The 13831-nt window shown below is 40.7% G+C and overlaps 1 protein-coding gene across 2 annotated transcripts in view; it reads right to left on the reverse strand.

Moving 5' to 3' along the window:
• LOC137432912 (collagen alpha-1(XII) chain) overlaps window positions 1-13831 on the reverse strand; it is a 305761-nt gene that overhangs the window by 174145 nt on the left and 117785 nt on the right. For both annotated transcript variants that reach the window (XM_078783725.1, XM_078783726.1), the window contains exon 12: window positions 3307-3464. In XM_078783725.1, the coding sequence (XP_078639851.1) occupies window positions 3307-3464 (158 nt within the window). The remainder of the gene's footprint in view (window positions 1-3306; window positions 3465-13831) is intronic.

Genomic DNA, 13831 nt, shown 5'->3' on the forward strand with positions numbered 1-13831 from the left:
CCTTCTGCATGCAGTCCACTTCGTCAGGAAGAACTCCCTCAACATGCTTCATTATTCCATGTTTCTCCAATTTGAGACCTTTTGTACTGGAGTAAATTTTTCAATCTTAGATCTCAATCTAATCTTCCAGGTCCTTTTCACGTTTCGAATTGGTAATGTTTTTCACACTTCCGCAATACATTTGTGTTGCTATGTGCCCAACTAATAATAACAAACTAGAATGGCACTCATACAGTGCACAGTCTCACCTCGCATGTTCATTCTCTACAAAAATACCATCGTTAACTGGGCCCACTGCTATTATGGCCCATATACCTGTATCACCCATACACCTTAATTATGTGACATTTTCTTGGAATGGGTTATGAACGCCATAAATTTAATTCTTCACTCACATCAGGTCATAGATCAGACATATGAAGTTTCACATTTCTCAGATAAAGATTGCAATTCAACCATTATGTCTGGAATACCACTTCACTGATGACATACTCGTTATGACCCTATATACCGCATGGGGAGTTGATGACATTTGACAAGTTTCAACTTTTTTCGTTGAGCAGTTTCAGAGAAAATGATGCCCAAACCATATTGGAAGAAAGGAAAAATGATGATTTTTCCTTTAATCCAACATGATTGCCATATCATGTGACCTATGATGTCACAATTAGCAATAAACTATTTTCCTTGGGGAGTCCCTCAGATGTTTAACTTTTTGCATCAATCGGACAAGCGGTTACAGAGGAAAACATTTTTAAAGCGAAAATATAGACACGGATGGACACACGCACACACACAAGCGCGCACACACACACAAGCACGCACACGCACACACACACACACACACACACACACACACAACCACCCCACCACCACCACACTACACACACACACAACCACCACACACACACACACACACACACACGCGCATGCACACGCACACACACACACACACACACACACACACACACACACACACACACACGCACACACACACTGACAGACAGGGGCATTGCAATTGTCTCACATCTCCTTCAGGGCGAGACTGATAATAATGTTAATAAAAAATAATCACAACAATAATAATGTATTACGACATCAAATTATATGAGAGTTCCAAAGTTAAAACATCATGCATCTTGGGATGATGAATTAATGGAAAGGAATTATAATTGCTGTGTGTGTTGGTGAATAGATGAACATATAGCAGGTGTGTTTTATTTATCCTACAATTTAAAAAAAGAAAACAAATTCAATTCGTATAGTATGCAAAAGAGAATAAAAAGTCAACTGTATAAGAAGCAAGAAAGTACAGATCAGGTACAGCTGCACAGTGCCTTCAGAAAATATTCACACCTCTTGACCTCTTCACATTTTTTGTGTTACAGCCTGAATTTAAAATGGATTAAATTTCAATTGTTTGTCACCGATCGACACAAAATATCCCATAATGGAAAAGTGAAAGCACATCTTTAGAAATTTTTACAGGTTTATTGAAAATGAAATACAGAAATATCTAATTTACAGAAGTATTCAGCCACCGGAGTCAATACTTGGAAGAAGTGTCTTTGGCAGCGATTTCAGATTTGAGCCTTCTTGGATATGTCTATTAGCTTTGCACATCTGGATTTGGGGAGTTTCTCCAATTCTTCCTTGCAGATTTGATCAAGCTCTGTCAAGTTGGATGGGGAGTGTCGGTGAACGGCAGTCTTCAGGCCTTTCCACATATTCTCAATGGGATTCAAGTCTGAGATTTGCTGTATGTATGCTTGGAGTCATTGTCCTGTTGGAAAGTAAATGTTCACCATAGTCTATGTATGCTAAGGTATTTTGCACTTTGAAGCAGGTTTCATGAAGGATTTGCCTGTATTTGGCTCCATTAATCGTTCCCTTTATCCTTACACATCTCACAGTCTCTGCCTATAAATAGCATCCCCATAGCATGCTGCTGCCACCGCCTTACTTCATCGTAGGGATGGTGTGAGATAGGGTGATGAGCTGTGCTCTGTTTCCATCAAACGTAACACTTTGCATTCAGGCTAAAGAGTTCAATTTTCAACTCATCAGACCACAGAATATTTTGCCTCATGCTCTCAGTCTTTCACGTGCCTTTTTGCAAACTCCAGGCAGGCTGTCATTTGCCTTTTTCTCAGGAATGACTTCCATCTGGCCACTCTCCCATAAAGCCGAGATTTGTAAAGTGCTACAGAGACTGTTGTCTTTCTGGCAGGTTCTCTCATCTCAGCCAAGGAACCTTCCTGCCCTGATTGGGTTCTTGGTCACCTCCCTGACCAAGGTCCTTCTTGCCTGGTTGCTCAGTGTTGTCAGATGGCCAGCTCTGGGAAGCATCTGGATAGTTCCATGTTCTTTCCATTTCCTAATGATGAAGCTCACTGTGCTCTCCAACAATCTAGAAATTGTTCTATACCCTTCCCCAGAACTATGCCTCCACATAATCCTTCTTCCACATTCCACTGGTTCCACAGCCAGTTCCTTGGACTTCGTGGTGGAGTTTCTGCTCTGACATGCACTGTCAACTGTGAGACCTTCTATTGAAAGGTGTGTTTCTTTCTAAACCATGTCCAATGAATTGAATTGGCCATAGGTGGACTCCAATCAAACTGTAGACACATCTCAAGCATGATCATAGGAAATTGGATGCACCTTAGCTCAATTTGGAGTGTCGTAGCAAAGGAGTTGAATATTTATTGACTTAACACATTTCAGCTTAAAATTTTTAATTACTTTGAAAAAATATCTTTTTTTAAATCCCACTTTCACATTATGGGGTATTTTGTGTAGACCAGTGACCCAAAAACATCTCAATTAAACCAATTTTTAATTCAGGCTGTAACAAAACAAAATGTGAAAAAGTCAAGGGGTGTAAATACTTTTTGAAGGCACTGTATTTATTTAAACCCCTCACTAACCAATTTTATTATTCTTACAGAGATCTCAGACCCATTGAGGGGCTTGGACATAAATCTGAGACAGACCAAATAAAATTGAGGACAACAGGGCATTTACACATTAACATAAATGACTAGGGCATTGGTCTACACTTGTGTAAGTACATATAGTACACAAGACTTGAACTGGGTTTCAATGCATCATGAGCTCTGGGTTTAGACATGAAGGATGACCAGGACAACCTAAGTGATAAAAATAACATTAACAGGTAAATTATAAAGATATTGGACTCCATTATAAGCATTTGAACATTCATGTTTAAATCTTTAAGTATTCCTCATGCTTCCTGGACGTCACTAATATAGTGACGGCGGATGGATATTGATGTTGACTGACCGAGACGGCGTTGGCTTTGCTCTCCGATGCAGGATGATAAGTAACCTGGTAACGATCCACAGAACCTGTTGCTGGACTCCAGCTAACACGGAAGCTCTGCGTAGTAATGTCTGATGTCCTGAGATCACTTGGTGAGTGTGGAGCTGAATCTCCTGGTTCTGTTTGGGTTCAAATATTGATGGGTTCAACGAAAGAAGCAAAATAAATGGAAAGCCATCATTAGAAACAGATCAATGATGTGCAGTGAAAACAAATTAAGGTTGCTTATTGCAATTGAACCTGTAGTTAGCAGGCACACTCTTTGTACTAAAAACAACTCTGACACATGAGTTTGTGGGAAAAGGTGACGAAACAGTATTTTTTTTTAAACAATTGGCACAAACAAGCAGCAGGCTCCTTGAATTAAAATGTTGCTTTAGCAGATTGGAATTATTTTTATCCTCAACTTTATGTTAATCAGTTTACCAATCTATTTGATTGTAAATGAAATAATTGTAAGTTTATTGTACTTTCTATTGATTAAAAAGTTTCGTTGCCTGTGAATTCGGATATTTTACTATTTCCTGGATATGCAACAAACCATAAAGGTGATATTTTTCAGTCTTCTTTTCACAAGAAGACTTATCAACTCCTACTAGCTGTAACTAACTACAATCGAAATCAAATTAGTGTCCACAATCTCTTTCTATCAAAATACAAACAAAGTTCCATCTTTCTCTTTCCCTTCCGTGATATTGGTTTCCCTTGACAATTTGTTTTATTGTTTAGGAAACTGTATTATCCTTGATCTCTGTGGAAAAATAATTCCATAATGCAAGCAGATGTTTGAACTGGAGAGTGCAGCCAGAAAGCACAGTAAAAAAAAAAAAAAAAACTCTGCCAAGTTTGAGCAACAGATAGAGAGATTGAATCTCGAGGATAGCACATGGTCAGTAAGACTGACGTAATATGCTGTTGTGGATTATCGTAAATTATATCATAAGTATTTTTTTTTAAACAATTGTTTGAAATGAAACAGGATGAAAATAAAACATTGTGATGTGAAGAAAAACATAGCAGGTGATTTCTTTCAGATATAGGCAAAAAGCTAAGAAGGATAACTATATATATACACAAGTATAAAGTCCGTCATGGGTTGGAACAGTTTATTTGACGGTGCAGCCGCGTGAGCGTGCCAAAGTCTGAAGCCTGGGCCTAGTGTCAGGTGTGTTTATATCTTATTTATTTATTAGATGTCCTACAGATGTAAATGAACACTCAGTGTACTCTGCGCACTTTGCATGTCACATTATGCGAATGTCACCTCCCTGTGCCTTGTATTTATTGTGATTAAAAAAACGCTTCCGTACACCGACCTTGAGGCTCAATTTGCAAGCCACCGTCTACATTTCCAATGTAAGAGACAAAATTACTCTTATTTTGGGTCTTCAGAGGCCTCAGGGTATTTTGGGTCCTCTGGTTCATTTTGCGACTTTTGGGTGTTCAAGCACTTTTGCCGCCTTGGGATCTTTTGGGTATTTTGTGTCCTCTGGGTCATTTGAGACCTCGGGGTCTTTTGGGTCATTTGAGTCGTTTGGGGTATTTTGGGTCTTTGGGGTAATTTGGGTTTTAGGGGTCCACTGGGTTTTCAGGGTATTTAATGATCTTTTTGGTGTTTTGGTTTGACATCCTACAGACGTAAATGAACACTGGGTTTACTCTGCGCAATTTGCACGTCACGTTTAGCGAATTTCACCTCCCTACGCCGTGTATTTATTGTAAAAAAAAAAAAAAAACCCCGCTTCCGTACACCGACCTTGAGGCTCTGTTTGCAAGCCACCGTCTACAATTCCAATCTAAGAGACATAATTACTCTTCTTTTGGGTCTTCAGAGTCCTAAGGGTCTTTTGCATCCTCTGGTTCATTTGGGTCTTTTGGGTGATCAAGCTCTTTTGCATCCTTGGGATCTTCTGGTTCATTTGGGTCTTCGGGGTCTTTTAGGTCATTTGAGTCTTTTGGGTCCTCTACATCTTTGGGGTCCTCGGGTCTTTTCAGTCATCTGGGTATTTGTGGTATTTTGGGTCTTTGGGTTCCACTGGGACCTCAGGGTCTTTTTGGTGTTTTGGATTGTTTGGTTCTGTGGGTCGTTTTGAGTCTTCGGAGTCATTTGGGTTTTCAGGGACTTTTGGTCTTCTGGGTCTTTTCAATTTTTTTGGGACTTTGGGATATTTTGGGTCTCTGGGGTCTTCGTGGTCTTTTCGGTGTTTTGGGTCTTTGATGTATTTCGAGTATTTGGGGTATTTGGGGGGGTTTTTTGGGGTTTTTTGTGTCTTCGGGGACTTTTCGGTCTTCTGAGTCTTTGGGATATTTTCAAAGACCCAAAACACCCCAAAGACCCAAGCACCCAAAAGACCAAAAACACCCCGAAGACCGAAAACACCCCGAAGACCGAAAACACCCCGAAGACCGAAAACACCCCGAAGACCGAAAACACCCCGAAGACCGAAAACACCCCGAAGACGGAAAACACCCCGAAGACCGAAAACACCCCGAAGACCGAAAACACCCCGAAGACCGAAAACACCCCGAAGACCGAAAACACCCTGAAGACCGAAAACACCCTGAAGACCACAAAGACCCAAAGTACCCCAAAGACCCAAAACACCCCAAAGAGCCAAAACACCCCAAAGAGCCAAAACACCCCAAAGACCCAAAACACCCCAAAGACCCAAAACACCCCAAAGACCCAAAACACCCCAAAGACCCAAAATAGCCTTAAAGGCCCAGAAAATCCAAAAGACCCCAAAGACTCAAATGGCCCATGACCCAAAGACCCCAAATACCCAAAATACCCTGAAGACCCAAAATACCCTGAAGACGCAAAACACCCCGAAGACCCAAAACACCCCGAAGATCCAATACACCCTGAAGACCCAATACACCCCGAAGACCCAAAACACCCTGAAGACCCAAAAGATTCTTAAAGACCCAAATGATTCTTAAAGATCCAAATGATTCTTAAAGACCCAAATGATTCTTAAAGACCCAAAATATTATTAAAGACCCAAAATATTATTAAAGACCCAAAACACCCCCAAAGACCCAGAATACCCTTAAAGGCCCAGAGGATCCAAAAGTCCCTGAAGACCCAAATGGCCCCGAAGACCCAAAAGACCACCAAGACCCAAAATATCCTTCAGACTCAAAACACCCCAAAGACCCAAACGATTAATAAAGACTCAGAGGAACCAAAAGACCCTTAAGACCCAAAAGCCCCTGAGGACAAAAACTACCCTGAACACCCAAATGGCCCCGAAGACCCAAAAGACCCAAAACACCCTTAAGCACCATTTAGACCCCAAAGACCATTAAATACCCCAAAGAACCAAAATACCCTCAAAGACCCAGAGGATCCAAAAGACCCTGTAGAACCAAATGGGCCGGAAGACCCAAAAGACCCCGGTGACCCAAAATACCCGGAAAACCCAAAAGACCCAAAACACCCCGAATACCCAAAAGACCCTGAAGACCCCAAAACACCCAAAATACCCCGTAGATCCAAAAACAACCTGAAGACCCCAAAATACCATTTAGACCAAAAGATCCTTTCGACCAAAAAACCCTTAAATATCCTGAAGAACCAAAATACCCCAAAGACCCTTAAAGACCCAGGGGAACCAAAGTACCCTTAAGACCCAAAAGCCCCTGAAGACACCGAAGACCCAAAAGACCCCAAATGCCCAAAAGACCCACACACCAAAATACCCTTAAAGGCCCAGAGGATCCAAAAGACCCTGAAGAACCAAATGGCCATGAAGACCCAAAACACCATGAAGACGCAAAAGACACCGAAATGGTCAAAGATGCCTATCCCTCTGAAACGACGTGTGGTGAGGCGCGCTAAGCATTATATATGAATGAATGAATGAATGAATGATCGTTTTAAGGCCATTTTCCCCGCTATAGCGGGGGTTAGCCTTGCGGGCCCCATGACAATCATGGTTCCCTGTTTGAGGCAATGTTTTTATGCCCGGATGCCCTTCCAGTCATGTGTAGTCATATACACATGACTGGCTCTGGCATAGGCAGACACTTGAGAGCAAAAATCAAAATTGAGATTTTGATATCTGATTCCCCATGCTTTTCTCTTTCATTTGACATATACATTATGTTGAAAAGTTACGAAAAATGATAATTAACAAAGAAGTAATGGCATTTTAATGACAATTATATTTTCGTTTAAACAATGGAGATAATTTGGTTCAAAGTTCACAATACAGTTCACACGCATAAAGAATGTGCACACGTATAACTTTTCATTCATACCAAACATGTATGTCAGGGATCTACTTCGAATTACAATGTATGGCCCGTAGTAAAACATCGAAATTTCGCGATCTTCGTGACTTTTTGACCAAGGAATCGTGACTTTCTGAACACATTTTGAGAATGACATTTTATATTCTTCGTCGAATTTCACAAATTTTCTGTTGTTTCTTTTTAAAATGTTTTGGTGCATAACAATCTAGAGAAGTTACTCTTTCTATCCATATAAAAATCTCAATTTGGTCCCTGTGGTCATATTTTGACTTCGGCTTTTTCTCGCTAATAGAAATGCCCCCAAAGTGTCTGCTTTTGCCAGAGCCAGTGACATAGTCAGAGCTATGACAGCCAGAGTCAGAGCCAGAGCCAGTATATATATATATATATATATATATATATATATATATATATATATATGGTCACTATGTATATATATATATATACTATGTATATATATATATATATATATATATATATATATATATATATATATATATATATATATATATATATATATACAAGCGCCTTTGGGCTTCTGGAAAAGCGCTATACAAAATAAATGAATTATTATTATTATTATATTTATATATATATATATATATATATATATATATATATACATACATATATATATATATATATATATATATATATATATATATATATATATATATATATATATATATATATTGTCGCGATCCCGGCTGTTAAAGGCTTCCAGCACGGAATACTGACGTTAATGTCCGGGCTTCAAGTAGTCCACGGGGTGGACAAAGAGAACTCAATAAACACAACTGTGTTTTAACCGGCCTCTAGGGGTAGGCACGATGATTTATTGGCTCGATCTCAAAAACAATGGATGGTAACAGAGTGGAATACACCGCACAAAGCCTGCAGGAACTGTCGGCACCAGAAGCTCCAAACACGACACAGGCAATATGACTCACAGTTCCAATCTACGATATCCGGGAATCACTCGTTCTCTTCCGGAGTTACTCACTCTTAAAATACAGAACTATAAACGATCAGCACAACTCGGCTGTCGTGAGGCTTAAAAAATCCCCCTTTTTGCTATTTTCCACTCGACGCCTTCGAGCCACGTCCGCGATCCGTCGCACAAGATGGCGGCCGGTTCTCTCACCGTCCACCAATCGCGTGCCGAATCGCCACCCAATCGCGTGAGGCTGAAAGGAGGTCACGTGACGTGGTGGGCGGGGCACTAATATGGTGAGAACAAGGTTGTTTCTCACAATATATATAGATATATATATATATATATATATATATATATATATATATATATATATAAATAAATATAAATATATATAATATATATATATATATATATATATATATATATATATATATATATATATATATATATATATATATATATATACACACACAGTGCGTATCAAAAAAAAGGTAATCCGAATTCTAGGGGTTAATATACAAAGGTTATTTAGTTTGATAATTTACATGTGGTTTATCAATTATGAGGAGATCCTCAGCTTTCCATTGATGCCTTTCATGCAGCATTGTTGTCACACATGACCGAGTACATGTTCATTGAAAATGACAAGTTCAAATCGCATTTTTACAAGTTTGGCTAATCGGTGCAAGACAGTTTGAAATGGACGCATTACTTGTCGACTGCCAAGTTGATTATGTAAAATTGTTAAGCTGGTCTGGCAATCGTCGGTTGCGTCATCCTTTGTTTAAGATTGGTATTTAAGATGGGCCTACAGTGTATGGGTTTAGAGACAGTCTGAGTCATTGAAAAGATGATTCAACTTACGACTGAACAGCGGACCTTTGTGGTTACAACCTTTCACCAACCTGGAAGTTTGCAGTGAACTCGTGATGCGTTCAGGGAACGTTTCCCAGAACGGGAGCCTCCAGCAGCCAAAACCATCTGGGCGAATGTTTGAAAATACCAAGAGCATGGCACTACCCTCAACCACAATAAGGGGAATTCTGGTAGGAGGCGGACTGGACGATGGGAAATGAACATTGCAGCAGTAAGGCAGCAAGTTTTGGAGCATCCTAGTGATACCAGCGCAAGAAGAAATGGGACGGGATTGCCTTCGGCAACATTCAACCGAATCACAAGACTGGACCTCCACCAACATCCATATCGGATTCACATCTGGCATCAACCTATGCCAGGGGATTTTGCCAGGAGGCTGGTGTTTGCCAGATGGATGATAGCACGTTTTTTTTTTTGTTTTTTTTTGTATGCTGAATCGAGGCTCGTGAAAGAGCTGACATTTACTTCACAAACAAGTCAACCAGACAGACAAAATACATAAAAAGAGGGAGCGGAAGACAAGATGGGGAGAGAAGGGGAAGCACACAAACACTTGAGAGCACACAACATTGCGAAGCAGATGTCAATTTCCTGCGGTATCTCGTTATCGACGACGAAGCTGCTTTCGCCATGGACAGCAAGGTCAATACCCATAATGTTCTTGAATATGCACCGACAGGACAACCCCCGGAATTTAATTTTGACACCAACATGAATCGACAGAAGTGGACTGTTTGGCTGGGACTTTGTGGAAGTGCTCAGGTGATCGGACCATTTTTCTTTCAAAGGAATGTCAATGGTAACAGGTATCTGCAGATGATCATTGATGAAGTTTTACCGCAGCTGGAGGAGAACTTTGAGCGACAGGTTCGTGGTGTCTTCAGATATCTCTGGTGGGCCCAAGACGGCGCCCCAGCACATCATCTTATCGCTGTCCGAGATCGACTGAGGGATCTCTTTGGAGACCGAGTCATCGCCCTCAACCATGCAGTGGAATGGCCGCCAAGATCACCTGATCTCACACCATGTGAGTATTTCCTTTGGGGACATTTAAAGAACAAGGTGTTCGTAACTTCTCCCCGTGATCTTGACGAATGCAGGGCCGTATTCGACATGAAGTGGATGCTTTGCGCAATGACCCGGCTATGGTGAGACAAGCAGTTCAGGGCATGCTCCGCCGCTGTGAGCCTTGTGTTGAAAGGGGAGGTGGACACGTTGAAGGTGTGGGTGCATAAAGGCCAATCATTCCTGAGAAAAGTTCACATCTGACGTTCATTTTGCACCAATCATCCTGACTTGCATCGATTAGCCAAACTTGTAAAAATGCGATTTGAACTTGTCATTTTCAATGAACATGTACTTGGTCTTGTGTGACAGCAATGATGCATGGAAGGTATCAATGGAAAGCTGAAGATCTCCTCTTAATTAGTAAACCACATGTAAATTGTCAAAATAAATAACCTTTGCATATTAACCCCTTGAATTCGGATTACCTTTATTTTGATACGCACTGCATATATATATATCAAAGAGGACAGACCAAAGAGAGGAGGAAAGATAAAAAGACAAACGTGGTTTCTGCATCTTACCATATTAGCCGGTAAGATCAGTGATTGGCAGAATCCTACTCCGTGCACACATCCAAGTAACATACAGACCCCTCTTCACCATTCGCCATGCCATCACAAATTGAAAGATGAAGTACCATTTGGAGACAGATCGGATGTGGTATAATAAGTCGTACGGTATGTCAATGTGGCACAGCTTATGCAGTGGAAATGGGAGGAAATTTAAAACTCAGGATAAATTAACATACCAGAGCGACGAGGCTGAGAAATTCCTCACAATCAACTATATCATGTCACTGCATATGTTCTGGTCACAGTTATGACAGGAGGAACACATAGATCCCGGACTTCACGTCAAACAAACACCGCAGACTAATTCTGGAATCTTGGCATGCAAAAGCTCAGAAAGAAGGTTTAACAGAAGAAACATTGAAACTTCCTGCTCAGTACTACCCTTTGATCTGAAAAGCAGAAACTGGTTGGTGCAAACTCCAAGAACGAGGGCAGAGTGGATCACAAATAACTCACAACATGCCTGGAAGATTGAAACCCGAGGATACGCCAATCAACGCTCCACAAACATGCCCCATCACACGATATTGACCAAGACAGACACACTCCACACACATTCCAACCCCGCTCACACAGGCCCAAATGACCACATCACCTCACCAAGGAGGACTGACTAACATGGATGGACAATACATGTCCAATAACTTCCCAAGCTTTAATACACATCAATATTTTACTCGTGAAATGGAAAACCAAATACTGCATTGGGGTCATCAGAAGGAACCCGAATAAGGAAAGAGCAAAGATGGAGTCATCAGGAGGAACCTGTATAGGATTCGATTTTCAGCTGCTACTCCTCTACCCTCAAACCCATCCAGGCGCAGCCAAGTGAACCTTACAGAAAATTTTCTGCAAGAATTTACTTCTCCGAAGACAGATAGATAAAGAAAGAGAGAAGTAAAGAAGAAGCAAGAATTAGAATGAATAAAGACAAATATGAAAAAGTAGAAATGTAGATCACACAGGAAACAAATGCAGAGGGAACAGATCATCAATCAAGGGTGATTGGCATGAACAAGAAAGAGAAAAGTAATGTTTTTAGTTTTCCACTCTGAACAACAGTATGTGGGACCAGAAGATTAACATGTGGCAGATAAAAGGAGGTCAATACACTCAATTTGTTCACTCATCTTTGGAGATGTTCATGGGTTACGAAAGAAACGTCGCCTGAGACTTGATCAACTTTCACCCGTTTGTATCAAAATGGGCGCGAGTTTAATGGGCATGGGTTTGGTTGGGTGTTGTGCTTGAGACCATCGGCTGCCTCGGTGGTTAAGTGTTGGGGATGGCGAGCCCAGCGGCACTTTTGGGTTACCGTGGCCGCACCGGCACACACGTGGACTCGCTCACCTCAGATCTGACTACATGGACAATGAGCTTCATCCTTGAACCGCTACTAACACGGGTCGTTTCCTCCATCTCTTGCTGGAGAGCTGTTCTTGCTGCTGATGGTGCTTTACAGTGGTTGGTGCGAGGCCAAGGAGGCAGTGCTTCGCTTGAGTTCCACATTGCTGGAGTTTGGCAGGAGACAGCTGCTTGGCAAGTTTAGTGAGTGGCTTGGGCAGGCCACCTCCCCTGTTCCTTTTTCAAGATGGACACTCTACTGCTGCTGCCTAAATCATTTTTGTTGTGAAATCGAATTTATATTTTGTATTATCTGCTTGTTTTTAGAATTGTGATTTGAGTTTTTAAAATAGGTGCAATAATGCATAAATGGACTTCGTGACATAAATGGCGTGACAGGGGCTCAAACTCAGGACCCGAGAATCTTAAGCCAGAAACCTTAACCATTAAGCCAACACTAGGCTATGCATGCATGTATATGTATATATTAGGCCGGGGCGACAATGGACCTCATTATCATTCTATATACATTCTATATATAAAATGTACCTGAACCAAAATGTAATCAGCATGTTCACCTAACCAACTAAAACACCAAGTTTTTGAAATATTGTCTGGTGTTGGCTTAGCGGTTAGGGTGCCGGCTTGGGATCCTAGTATCCTGGGTTCGAATCCCGATTGATCGCTGAATTAACGCCAGGGGGGTTGACTCAGCCTGTCATCCATCCGAGGTCGGGAAATTGAGTACCAGCTTGCTGGGATGAATGATCATGGTGTGTACCCTGATTTAGAATAGGTACACCGTATCCCTGCGCATAGTCAGAGGCGACTAAGGGTTGGCGTCAGGAAGGGCATCCGACCATAAAAACATTGCCTCAAACAGGGAACCATGATTGTCATGGGGCCCGCAAGGCTAACCCCCGCCCTAGCGGGGAAAATGGCCTTAAAACGATCATTCATATATATATATATATACAGTATATTGTTTAAGGTATTGTGTATACTGTATAGAGGGATTTAAATACTTAGGTAAATTAGATATTTCATTTTTAATTATTTTGTAAAAATTTCTAAAAGCAAAATTTCACTCTAACATTATGGGGTATTATGTGTCGATCAGTGACAAAAAATCTCAAATGAATTTTTTTAATTCAGGCTGCAACACAACAAAATGTGAACAACGTCAAGATGTGTGAATACTTTTTAAAAGCACTGTGTAATATATACAGTAAGGCTATGTATATATATATATATATATATATATATATATATATATAATGAAATATTTACAATATTGCAAATTGAAGCCAATATCCCAGAAAGAAAATCAGAAAACTGTCGGAAAATGTCCCTAAAGTAAAATATTCATGAATAAACTAAAGTAAAATAAAAGAAAAGACTTCGCTCTGCCCACGGTGGGTCACGTGAT

The sequence above is a fragment of the Myxine glutinosa genome, chromosome 8 (assembly GCF_964187855.1).
Source record: "Myxine glutinosa chromosome 8, kmMyxGlut1.1, whole genome shotgun sequence".
Lineage (NCBI taxonomy): Eukaryota > Metazoa > Chordata > Myxini > Myxiniformes > Myxinidae > Myxine > Myxine glutinosa.